The sequence below is a fragment of the Pteropus alecto genome, unplaced genomic scaffold, assembly GCF_000325575.1.
Source record: "Pteropus alecto unplaced genomic scaffold, ASM32557v1 scaffold94, whole genome shotgun sequence".
NCBI lineage: Eukaryota > Metazoa > Chordata > Mammalia > Chiroptera > Pteropodidae > Pteropus > Pteropus alecto.
Genome location: NW_006437736.1, coordinates 12,866,823 through 12,879,360, shown reverse-complemented (window position 1 = coordinate 12,879,360; position 12,538 = coordinate 12,866,823). Strand labels below are relative to the sequence as shown.

The following is a 12,538-nucleotide window of genomic DNA, read 5'->3' as shown; positions in this document are numbered from 1 at the left end:
GTCACACCGGAGAGTGAGCGTCTGCTCTCAGGGCTTCCAGATACGTTTTTCTCTGGAAATTTCCCTCGCAGGTATTGTCACTGCTGTTTTACAAAGACCGTGGCTCAGGGGGGTTGGGAGACATGCTCCGCACTGAGCACCGACTGGTGGCAGAACTGGAACAGCTTTCTGGTGGCGTCCTTCCCGCTGGACCAGTGCCTCTCACTTTTTGGTCTTCGGGTGCCTTTGCACTCTTAAAAATGATTGAGGATCCCGAATCTTTTATGAAGGTTATATCTACAGATGTTTACCAGATTATCTGTTAAATCAGAGACATTTAAATACATATTTATGAATTCATTTAGAAATGACAATAATTAACCCGCTTATTTTGGAAAAATAACTGTTCTCCCAAACAAAAGTAAGTATTGAGAAGAATATCATTGTTTTACAAGTCTGCACATTCCTATCACGGCTGGCTTAATAGGAGATAGCCGAAGCCTCACGTCCATTTCTGCGTTCAGTCTTTTGCCATATGACATGTCACGTAGCCTCCAGAAAATGGCACCGCACACTTGTAAGAGAATGAAAGGGAGAGAGCCCAATAACACTTTGTGTGATTATGAAAATAGCTTTGGCCTTGTGGGACCCCTTGAAAAGGCCTCGGAAACCCCCCATGTGTCCCAAGACCACCCTTTGAGACTCGCCGCCTTAGATTATTCCTCGGATCCCCAGAGAGTCCCCTCCTATGTCCCTGGGTCCCATGTTTCACAGTGTTTTTGGTGTAATCCTGTGATGGGCATCTGGGGTGTCCCTGATGAGACCCCGATTTCCTCTACCCTTATGATGTCATGTTCTTCCTCTTGTTTTAAAGTCCCTGAGAGAGTTCCAAATTAACTACCATTTTTCTTTGATAAAAAAGTTAACCTAATGACCACAGACCGTGGAGCACGAGGAGGTTTTCTTGTTAACCTCTCGTTTAGAGTTGGAAAAAAAGATCCATAATTTTTAGAGCAAGAAAGTGCCTTGCCTCAGGTCTCACATAGCCATTTGGTTACAGAGTGAAGCCTGGAACTCGGGTCTCCAGTGTCACCTTCGGTATGCTGGTCTTCCAGGGAGATGTCCCCCCACCCCCATGAGCCATTCCACTTTCTCAGGAACCTCCCTTGTCCCAGAGAGGGTACTCCCGATCCGTGCGATTTCTTCCCTCAGTCAGCAGGCCCCCAACATCGGGGTGGCTGTCCTCAGGTTTCTCTGCATTTTGTATCTCTCTTGAGAAGAGATGGGAAGACTTCTTTCTGTGGGAATGGGATGCGGGGTTGTCTTTGGGGGTGGGTTTTAGTCCATTTAGCTAACAAGAAGAGGACTTCATTGGTCAAGATTCAGGACAGAAGCAGATGACCTCGTGGCTGTGGGAATGTGCTCTGTGTTTTAGACTGGAGGAGGAAGGGAAGCATTTGTGGATGGGTCAGGAGGCAGGGGCATCACTGCGCTGACCCCTGGGGTTTGTGGGGGCTGCTCAGTGGAGGACACTAGTGGGAGGCAGGACACTGGGAGGGGCAGGCCGAGTGCACTCACCCTGAGAGGAGGCTGGTGAGGTGCTGCAGGGGCTCCCTGCTCTCCTTCCCCCCAGGGAGTTATGGGTCCCTGAGGGCTGGGCAGTGCAGGCAGCAGGGCTCCGATGGCTGGGACGCAGGGCCCAGCTCAGCCTTAGGTAGAGCGGCGTAGAAAGGACCCCCTGACAGTCTTCGCTTTGTCAGAAGTGTCACTGATCTGAGATTTATTTCAAATAGCAAGCACGTTCTCTAAGTCCCTGATGGGTTGATGTAGGGCTGGTGGCCTGACCTGGCCTGGCCTCCACAGATACACCCACTCATCTATACTGGGCAAGCTGACCCCTGAGATAAGCTGAGGGGATGGAAGAAGATATTATTTTAGAGAGTTGGGGATGGTAGCAAAGGCAGGCCTGGGCGGGGTCGGTGAGGGTTGGAGAGTGGATGCTGAGACGGGGGTGAGGGGGAAGAGTCATCACCAATTTTGCTGCTTTCTTCGGGGCTGGCCTTGACTGTTGCCATTGCATTTCAGCCTGTGTCCAAAGGAGAACCTCATTCATTCACAGATTTGTTTAGTTATTTGTTCAACTATTCATTTCTTCAACACATCCTCACCATTAGAGAGGCTGTGGTTACAACAGTGAAACCGAACAGAATCCTCACCTCATTTAATTTAAATTCTAATGGGGGGACACAGACAATAAACCAAACCAACAAGTAAATTATATCATATATTAGAAGGTGATAAATCCTGGGAAGATAAATAAAGCCGTGAAGGGGAGAGGAAGTGCCAGGATTGGGAGGGGTCACATTTTAAATAGGGAGGTCAGGGAAGGGCCTGGCCAGCTAAGGTGATATTTGCAAGATAAACAAGGAAACATTACTCCATCCTCTTTCTCATTAACAATATTTACTTGGGAACATTTTATATGGATCCAGAACCGTCCAGTAGATTGTTCATCTTGCATCTTGTTGAGTCAGAGCTAGAAGCTGGATGAGGTCAGCTGAGACCCCCAGGCCAAGCACTGAGGGTCTCAGAACACAGAGAAGTCACCAGGCGATATTCATTACATGCACAGCAGGCGGCAGGGCTCTGGGGCCTCCGCCCTGCTCTGTCTTTTAACCAGGGCACTAGCCACAGAGGCCAGCAAATGCCCCCAGGTGTGCTGCGTGCGAGACAGGAGGCGTGACTCCCTAAGTTGTCCCCGAGTGTGTACTTTGGGCTCTGAAAGATGGAGAATGACACATGCTGATGGCCTGGAGTTTGACCCCAAGACCCCTCTGGTCACCCCTGGCAGACTGCCCCAGAGTCCTCGCTAACCCCACCTCCCCCAATCACAACCCCTAGAATTCTCTTGGCTCCTGGCCTTGTCTCCTCAATGATGCTCAGAGGCTGAGTTAAATATAGAGAGTTAGGAAGGTGTTCTTTGTCACAAAGGTGAACTCTGAGAGGACTTGGACCATAACTGACAGCCTGCTTCGCCCACGTGTGTGACTGATGTGAATATTCAGGAAAGGGATGTTGACTTTGCACTTGATTCCCATGGGTGTCAGGGCTCATTGGTCCGGGAGAATCTGCTCAGACCTGCCAGGGTGACAGAGAGCACGCTTGCTAGGGCTTGCTCAACCTGGCTACTAGTCCCAGCTCTGTCACCTCAGGCAAGTCGTTTTCCTTCTCTGGGACTCAGAGTCACCATCAAAAATGGCTGGATAACCTCTAAAATCCCTTCTAGCACAACAGGTCTCTCTCTGACTCTAATGATTTAAGAGCCGGGATGGAGCTGGTGGTAAACGATACTGCAGTTAGCTTTTTTCTTTCTTCCGCAGCCTGGGGCTTAGCTGCGGTTTATTAAATTCATATTCATTTGTCACCCAGTGAACGTTTCTGATTAAAACCATCTCACTAGCAAAAGGAAGCTGTGGCTGCTCTGGCGGCAGCTGCTCCAAGGTGGCCTGCTCTCCCCGCAGCTGTCCCCAGTGTACGCGGGGAGGATGTGCGGCCTGTGTGGGAACTACAATGGCAACAAGGGCGACGACTTCCGCACCCCCGCGGGCCTGGTGGAGCCCCTGGTGGAGGACTTTGGGAACGCCTGGAAGCTGCACGGGGACTGTGAGGACCTGCGGAAGCAGCCCAGCGACCCGTGCATCCTCAACCCGCGCCTGAGTATGTGGTGGGGGGCGGGGGCAGGGGCGGGGCAGCCCTGAGGTCTCCCACTTTCCAGCGCATTCCATGGGACAGGGCACCCACCGTCAAGGGAGGGGGGCGCTTGGTTTTTACCACCAACATTTGATTATCTGCATCTGGATCATTTATTCTTCAAAGTTTCTTTCTTGAGCATCCCTCCGTGTGCCAAACCCTGGGAGAGAAAAGAATAGTACATAGTTCCTGCCTCTGGACCTTCTTTCTCAGTCTGCTGGAGCAGCAGCCATCCAAACTCAGAATTAACATATCTTCAGATAAATGCACTGGGGTGGCCATTTGCAGATTTAACGCATCCTGGAACTATTTCTCCCTTCTGTCAGTGGGTGTGCTCTGGAAATGAGGCTTATTATTATGTATTTAAGCCAAATGTTATTAGGAAAGTACATTGGCTGTGGAAGATAAATCTCAATGATACCCACAGCCAAGAGAAGTTGTTTTTGCGGCATGTGCTGCTGAGGGAGAATCTAGAAAGGGAGTTTCAGAGCAGGAGCCGACATTGGCTCCTGGGGTCGCAGCACCCAGGCTGTGTGGGCCCCGGGCCAAGCCCAGCTCGCTGTCTCTCCCCTTTTACCCCCTACAGCCAAGTTCGCGGAGGAGGCTTGCGCTCTTCTGACGTCCTCCAAGTTCGAAGCCTGCCACCATGCGGTGGCCCCGCTGCCCTACCTGCAGAACTGTCACTACGATGTCTGCTCCTGCTCCAACGGCAGGGACTGCTTGTGCAACGCGGTGGCCAACTACGCCGCCGCCTGTGCCCGGAAGGGCGTGCACGTCGCGTGGCGGGAGCCCAGCTTCTGTGGTGGGTGCCCTCCCTGCCCGCCGCCGCCTCCATGCGACCTGACTGAATCTGCTGCGGATGCCCGCAATCTCACGCACTTGTCCTTTGCAAAGCACTGCCTGTGCATTCTTGCACTGGGAGACAGGCCCAAGGCATCTGACAAGCATGGGTTTTGAGAACGGTTTATTTGCCACTGTCCCCTCCCATCTCCCAGCAGGACATGGTGCGGGGGAGCGGGGCGGGGACTGGCTCACCCATAGGACGGTCTGGCTACTCTGGCCTTTTCCAGGAGGGCAAATAGGACCCCCTTACCCGGAGGCCTAGAACCTCGGTGTCCCTGCCAAGCAGAGCGTTCCTGTGGCTGCTGCCACCTAGTGTTGGCTTCATGTACAGCCAGACTATGAAGTGAGCGGGTCCTTGCGCCCCCGAGGGGCTGGTGAAAGCAATGGGAAATGCACGCACCAATCCTTTGTTCTTAACTTCAGGCTAACAGTCCAACAAGTTGGTGGACTCCTGGCCCAAATATTGGGCCTTGTACAGAGTTATGTAAAGTATATCAAATGAGTGACATCATTACTCCTAGCTGACTTTGGAGCCCTGTTAGGTCTGTGGCACCAGAGTTGGAATCTACTCCATGCTCTGGTCCGGAGTGGCTGGATTGTGTTTACTTTTTGTTGTTATTGTCATTGCTCTAGGGACATTTACTGAGTGCCCGGTGTGGTCAGGCAATGTCAGTGATGTAGAGCCTGACTCTTCCTTTTTGAGGCACAGATGGAAACTGCTTCCCTACTAGGTGCCTATCGCACCGAGTGAACGGATAATCAGATCAAGGCAGGGGCAACCAGGGAAGGCTTCTGGAGGTGGCACCTGACTAGCTCTTAAAGGCCACTTTCTTGGCAGAAAAGAGTTGTTTCTGATGGTGGAATAGTAGCAGTGATGTGTAGTTGTGAGGAAGGTATTCCGGGAGGATAGAGTATAGTGGATATTCTGATTTTTCAGGCTAGGTAGATGTGTTTGGAGACCAAAATGTTGGTGGTCCTGACAGAAGTAGGAAAATAAGAGCCATGAGAAATGTTAAAAGGACTTAATATCATGTATTTGAAGCAAGTTTTAGGTATGGGGGCTCTAGAAGTGTCATCATTTGGTGTTTATGAGGCCTACTCATGTTTCTAGTCTGAGCGATCTCATAAAGAAAAGAGAGCAGAGACACACGTAAGGATGAAAGGGAACAAACATGCAGATCCATACAGTTGTGTCCTCCATCCCTCTAAGCTCTGGGATGACATAGAGAGTCACGAGTTAGCAGCTGGAAGAACTAAGGCTGAAAGCTTGTTGGCTCTTTGCCTGTGACTTTCTAGGTATGTGACCTTGAGCCTTTTACTTCATCCTTCCAGACTTCAGGTCCTCATCAGTGTTTGCTGTTTAGAAATTAGGGAAAGTAATGAGGGGTAAATGACACACTGTTTATGAATTTGCTTTGCTTGTCCACCAGTATTAGAAATTGTGTGTTATCAGTGTGCTGTAGAACCAAGGGATTTCCTAGTTTGGGATATTCTCCCAGAATGCTGAGAGCTTACCAAAATATATTTTAATCTCCTAGGAGCAGCTGTTCTTAACCTTCACTGAGAAGAGAACAAAAGGAAATGGGCTGACACAGCAGCATCAGGGACTGAGACTGGGTTAGAGTTCAGACTCCTGAGGCTTTAAGATACAGCAGAAAGGGTGGTGTCCAGAGACTTTTAAGGACAAAAGGGGTCTGTCTCTATGGCTTTGTGTGAAGGTGAACCAGAGAAAAGGCCGGCCAGATGGCCTTGGGCTGTTCCTGTGAGCCCAAGGAGGGTGGGTAGGACTCCTGGGTTCATTCTGTTTCTCATTTTCCTTTCTGAGAAATAAACAGAGCTCCCTCAACCACTGACTCCATCCAGAAGAGGTCATCAACCAGGGACACTCATGGAGCATGGACCCATCACGTAGCTACTTTGTGGGATGCTGTGAGGAGATTTGGGAGACAGATGCACATATTTTTCTTATAAATTGGTTGTTCCCTTTGGGAAGACAAGGCTATGGGCTCCTTGAAGGCAGGGGCCAAGTCTCACCATCTCTGCATCCCTACGCTGAGCACAGCCCCTGGCACCTGGTGGGAGCACACTAAGCGTCTGGTAAACTGAGATGTGCATTACTTCTTCTGGGGAAGTAGGCCACAGGAAAAGTTTAATGTGGCTCCCAGCCAGCTCCAGAGACAGTCTGTCAGAGAGTAAAAGCTCTCAGGTCCAGCTGCTCCTTAGTGGGTGAAATGTGCCCTCATCACCATGGATTCAATGGATTGAAGGGGTTTTCCATCTCTGTTGCCCAATGTGCCTCATCTTAATCCTTTCTCTAAATATTTATCCTGTGACCCAACTCCTCTTCTGGTTCATGTCTAATATGGTTAGAGAGCCCCCTCTGTCCCCCAGCTACTTTCAAATACCAAGCCCAGAGCAGATGCAGGAGGGGAGGGCTGCAGGGGCTCTCCAGAGGACCTCTGACCCTATTTCTGAGGTTTAGAGCAGGGTTTCCTTTCACAGTGTCTCTGAAATGCACTGTCAGTGGGTTTCACTGTAGAAATGTATTGCACCAGGGAAGGGAAGGATTCTAATGGTCCCAGGAGGCGTGTCCCCAGAGTGAGGTTCTTATTTCTCAGATAACAGCTGGTCAGCAACAGGAAAGCATTTTGCTTTTCACGCCTCCCAGTAAAACGTTTCACCGTGGGGGTACTCATGAGACTTCTGTGAGCACAGAAAGTGGGTTATGTGTCGGCCAGAATCTAGGAGGGCAAGTTCTTCTCAGGCCCAAACCTTTGCCTGGAACACCCCTCTCACCTGGAGCCTGCTGAGCTGGGGCTGTGTTTCCCCAGTCATTAGAATGTAACAACAGCAGAGAACGTTTACCACACGCTGGGCATCGCTCTAAACGTGTTAGCTCACAACCTTTGCACCCACCCAGGTGGGTAGTGTTATTGTATTCCAGGGAGGGAACTGCTCAAAGTCACATCACTAACTAATGGCAGAACTGGGGCTTGAACCCAGGAATTTGGGATACGGATCCCCTCTCTTAGCTGCTTTGCCACATTGTCACGCTTCCTTTCAGCTTTTGCCTGTTGTGCTATGTGGGAGGCCAGGGAGAGTGAGGGCTGTGGGTGGTTGGATGCTGCCTGCTTTGCTGGGGTAGGTATGAGTGTCCCTGCTCTTTGTGACTGGCATGTTTTCAACAGCATGGTTCCTGAGGGATTTTTTTTTTTTTTTTAGAGTATAATGATTAAGAGCTTTTCGGTCATAGGAAGCTAGGTTCAAATCCTGCCTCTGCTTCTTTCTGTGAGGCATGACCCTCACAAATTCCTTAGCTTAAGTGTCAGTTTTCTTACCTGTAGAAAGGGGGTTATGAGATCTAACTCACTGAGAGAGGCATAAAAAGCATAAAATCTGTGTGAAGAGCAAGAGCTTCAGTAGGTGCTCAATTAATGGTTGCCATTTGTTGTTATTATGATCACGAGAGAAATACCTTTGCTTATCACTCCTAGTTCTTGTTAATAGTCACAGCTTTGCCATCCACCAGGATTTCTACTAGGTTTTGAGAATTCAGAGACAACCGAGCTGATCCTGCTGGTTAGGCAGAGACAACGTGGGCATCTCTAACTATAGCAGACATTTGCGAGCATAGAAATACGCTTTTGCTCATAGTGGGAAAGGAAGGCAGTGACCATACAGATATAATTAATTGGGGGATTAAAGCTGTCAGGGGTGACACCCCAAGTCCTAAACTATAGTCCTTGTTATCTTAATGTTTCCCTCTGCTTCTCTCCCAGCGCTGAGCTGCCCGCAGGGCCAGGTGTACCTGCAGTGTGGGATCCCCTGCAACCTGACCTGCCGCTCCCTGTCCCACCCGGACGAGGAATGCAACGAGGTCTGCTTGGAGGGCTGCTTCTGCCCCCCAGGGCTCTACCTGGATGAGAGGGGAGACTGTGTGCCCAAGGCCCAGTGCCCCTGTTACTATGATGGTGAGATCTTCCAGCCCGAAGACATCTTCTCAGACCATCACACCGTGTGGTAAGTGCAGGCGGCAGGGCCAGGGGTAAGCAAAATGGTTTTCTCCAAGTCCTTCATGTCACAGATGAGACTCAAGAAGGGAAGTGACTCGTCCAGGGGACCACAGCAAGTCAGAGCAGAGCTGGGGCTTCACCCAGGTCTTCTGACTTCCTTACTTTGCAGGGAACTAGCACTCCAGGCTGGCAGGAGGAATCCTTGAGCTTTCTTGTCAACAATTACGTGTTAGACCCCATTTCCCTGCTCTGGGTCTCGGTTTCCCTTTTATAGAACAGGATGTGGGAGCTTTCCCTGTCCTGCTCCCCTTCGGCCTCCTGTCAGGGTCTCAGGCAGAAGCAATTGAACCAGAAGAAAATACACCCCAGAAGCATTGCCTCAGTGGTGCATTGCTATCCTGACTCACTATTGTGCATGACCCTGAAAAATACAGTCCTGGGTACTGGCTAGAGACTGGTGGTCTAAAGATGAACCAGACAGTGTGGGCCCCAGAGAAGCTGACAGTCTACCTGGGAGACCAGTTAAAATGTCCTGATTATGGAAAATTTCAAACACATAAAAGAAAGAGAATAGTGTAAGGAGCCCTAATGCAACCATCTTGGCTTCAGCGATTATCAGCACTTGTCATTCTTATTTTATCTCTTCCCTCCTCCCCTACTTGTCTGGAATAATTTATAGGAAATCTCAGATATTATATTGTTACATCTGAAAATACTTCAGTATGTATTTTTAATAGATAAGCACTTAAAAAATAAACCTAACCATAATTCCATTATTAACCTAAATATTAACAATTCCCTAATAACACCTAATATTTATTCCATATTCACTTTTTCCTAAGTGTCTCAAAATGTCTTTTTATAATCAGTTCATTCAAATCAAGATCCAGACAAAATCTGCCCGTTGCATTTGGTATGAAACTTTTTCTCATCATTCTGGAGATTAATTTGCAGCCCCTTCCAATTGCATGTGCCCAAAGCAGATTGTTTACATTTATATGAAAACAGTATGGCCATCGGACCTGGATTACAGTGAAATGTGTTATATATTCCTGAAAGCTGTGACCTCTTCAAGAGTAGAGAATGTATGTCAGGCCCTGATCCCCAACACCTAACATAGTTCTGCAAAAAAATAGGTACAACCAATATTTACTGAGATAAAATAGCTATAATATTTGGTAGACAGAACATATCAGAGACATAAGACCCCTACTCATTCGGAACAGGAAGGATTGCTTCCATTCATGAGGAGTTGAGGAAGACTCAATGCGAGAGGTAGCTTTTGAGTTTGAGGAGGATACTAACAGCCAGGGTGGGGTGGAATAATGGGGGGCGGCGCTTTGTAGGAGGAGCTGGGGTCCTGGCACTAAAACACAAAAGGAGTACTCAGCAATCACCAAGGGCAATCCTCAGTGGAAACATATGTTGTATGAAGGAAAGATAAGACAGGAAGGAAGTCGAGACCAGGTTCAGGGGGTCTTTGAAAGACAGGATGAGGACTGGTGCTTGAACAATAGGCAGTGGGACCTTGGAAGGTTTGAGCACAGAGCAAATAGGATCAAAGTGTAGCTTCAGGGAGTGGGTTCTGGAAGCTGCATGAGATATGAAAGCAGGGAGCTCAGTTGTGGGAAGATGTTGACACAGCCTGGCCGAAAGCTGCCCTGGGCAGGCAGTAGCGGTGTAAATGGAGACTGGGGACAGAGGTGGGGACAGAGGTAGGACATTGGGAAGCAAACAACCTGGGAGGGTGTTTGGGAGCAGGAGGTTTGTTGAAGATGGCCCCAGGGTTTTGAACTTGAATGCTTGGGGGGACAGTGCCGTCCAGAACAACAAGAGGGCTCTTTGTAGATTTGGCTTTGACCTTGATGACTTTGAGTTACCAGAGGGCATCTTGGTGAATGAATGGAATCAACAGCTGGAGGTAAGTGTTTGGAACTTGAGGGAGAGATTGAGTCTGGAGAAAAAGATTTGTATGAAGGTGACGGTGAAAGGCATAAGAATAGCTAGGCTTGCTAAGGGGAGTGGACTGAAGAGCAAAAAAGAGAACTGAATCTAGAATTTGGGGGAATGTACAGAGGGCCAGAAGAAGAGAAAGAGGATCCCATGAGAGAGGCAAAAAGAAAAAAAAAGAAAAAGAAAAAAAAAAGCCAGCAAAAAGAGCAGACCCAGGACAAGGTCATATCATGGAAGTAAACAGAGAATGATATCTTCTGTTGGTTTGAGCTTTTGGCCTTAGCCCAGTGGTTGTTTTACTACAATTGTCTGGCTACAGTTTTCAAGGTGTTTCTCTCTGGGACCTTAAAATCAATCACACTGTTAGGCAGCCAAAGCTTGCTTTTTAACGAAGGAATTTGAGGCTTAGTGGGATTATCACTTTGCCAGATCATCCAGCAAGTGACTAGACCTAGGGACTGTTGAACTCTTTATGTTATGTGGAGAATAAGCTGTTGAATTTGGTGATCAGAAGATCATAGTGGCCCCCATGTTTCACTAGTATGGTAAGGAAAGAAGCCAGAAGGTAGGAGGCTGTGTCGACTTGGAGGAGAATAAGCGTCACTGGTTATTTTTACCAGTTTAGAGGCACAAGGAAGGTGAGAGATAGGATGTAGGAGCTCCCAGGTGAACAGGGCTGGAGGAACGGCCCTGGCTTCAGGCTCTTTTCAGAGCCTGCACATCAGCGATCTCATTTTTCCATCTCTCTCTCTCAGGCATCAGGGCCAAACACTATGGACCACCCTGTTTCTCTACTTCATTTAGAAACTAAGATTTCATGGAGTATGTGAGCCAGAGGGAACTCAGGGCTTATCTATGGCTGTAGATTTTCCTGTTTTAGACAACACACTAAAGAATGAGCCCAGCTGGGCAAATGCTAGTGATGCTCATGACAGAGTGGCAGGAAGGTGTAAACACACATGACCTGGAAGTTTCAAACATGGCCTGGAATGATGACCATGTGGCCATCAAAAAGCCATCACAGTAGAGTGCTTCAACTACTGCAGGCCAGGCTCTGGGCAGGAGTTGATTTTTAACCTACCTCTGTTTTTTTTTTTTTTAATAAAATTAAGCTTTTGGGTCATGTCCAAATGACAGATAGAACATGATATTTGGGGAAGGATAGTTTTTAAATCAGGGGTTATTTAAAACACCAGAAGGCGTAAGTCCCTCTGCATGTACCCAGAGAGAGAAGGGCTGATTCTCTTATTCATTCAACAAAGTTTGATCCAACAATAGTCACATTAAAAATGCTCAGAATCTTTGTAATCAGAGAAACGCAAATTAAAACAATGCATATTACTTCCTATCTATTAGTCTGGAAAAATTTGAAATCTGGATAATGCCAGGTGTTGACAGGGATGTGGGACCTGGGCCCCTGATTTGCTGCTGGTAGGACATGGATGAACTCGGATACTTCCAGTGTCTTTCCAAAACCTAAGTCTGATTATGTTCCATCTTTGCTCAGAATCCTTCAATATCTTCCCTCACTGGGCCTTAGGATAAAGATGAAATCCCTACTCTGGCCTCCCAGCGCTCACATGATCCGACCCCACCTACCATTCCCCTCTCCAACCCCATGGCCTTCTTTTAATCTTGAAGGGCATTGCTCCATTCAAATCCAAGGTCAGTTGCACCTGGAGAGCAATTGGCACAGTATGTGCAGATTAGATATTCATACCTGATATTCCCTCAGTTCTGTTCCTGGGCACATATACTAAAGACATTCTTGCACAGGTTCTTAAGGGTGCATGTATGAAGATATTAATCACAGCCATGTTGGTGACAAGGAGTAGATGACAATCTGTGTCTATCATTGGGAGGATGAATAGGTAAAATGTAGTGGACGCACACTGCAGAGCATCGTGCAGCTTTAGAAGCACCAAGAATTAGGACATGTATGAACAGGGATGAATCTTCAACACATGGCACTGAATGAAAAAAGCAAAATACAGTGGGAT

The 12,538-nt window shown here is 48.2% G+C and overlaps 1 protein-coding gene across 1 annotated transcript in view; it reads left to right on the top strand.

Annotated features, from left to right (window-relative positions):
- Nucleotides 1-12,538, top strand: part of VWF (von Willebrand factor) — a 121,109-nt gene that overhangs the window by 36,544 nt on the left and 72,027 nt on the right. Inside the window, 3 exon segments of the mRNA XM_025048649.1 lie at nucleotides 3,501-3,696; nucleotides 4,316-4,531; nucleotides 8,352-8,592. Of these exon segments, the coding sequence (XP_024904417.1) occupies nucleotides 3,501-3,696; nucleotides 4,316-4,531; nucleotides 8,352-8,592 (653 nt within the window).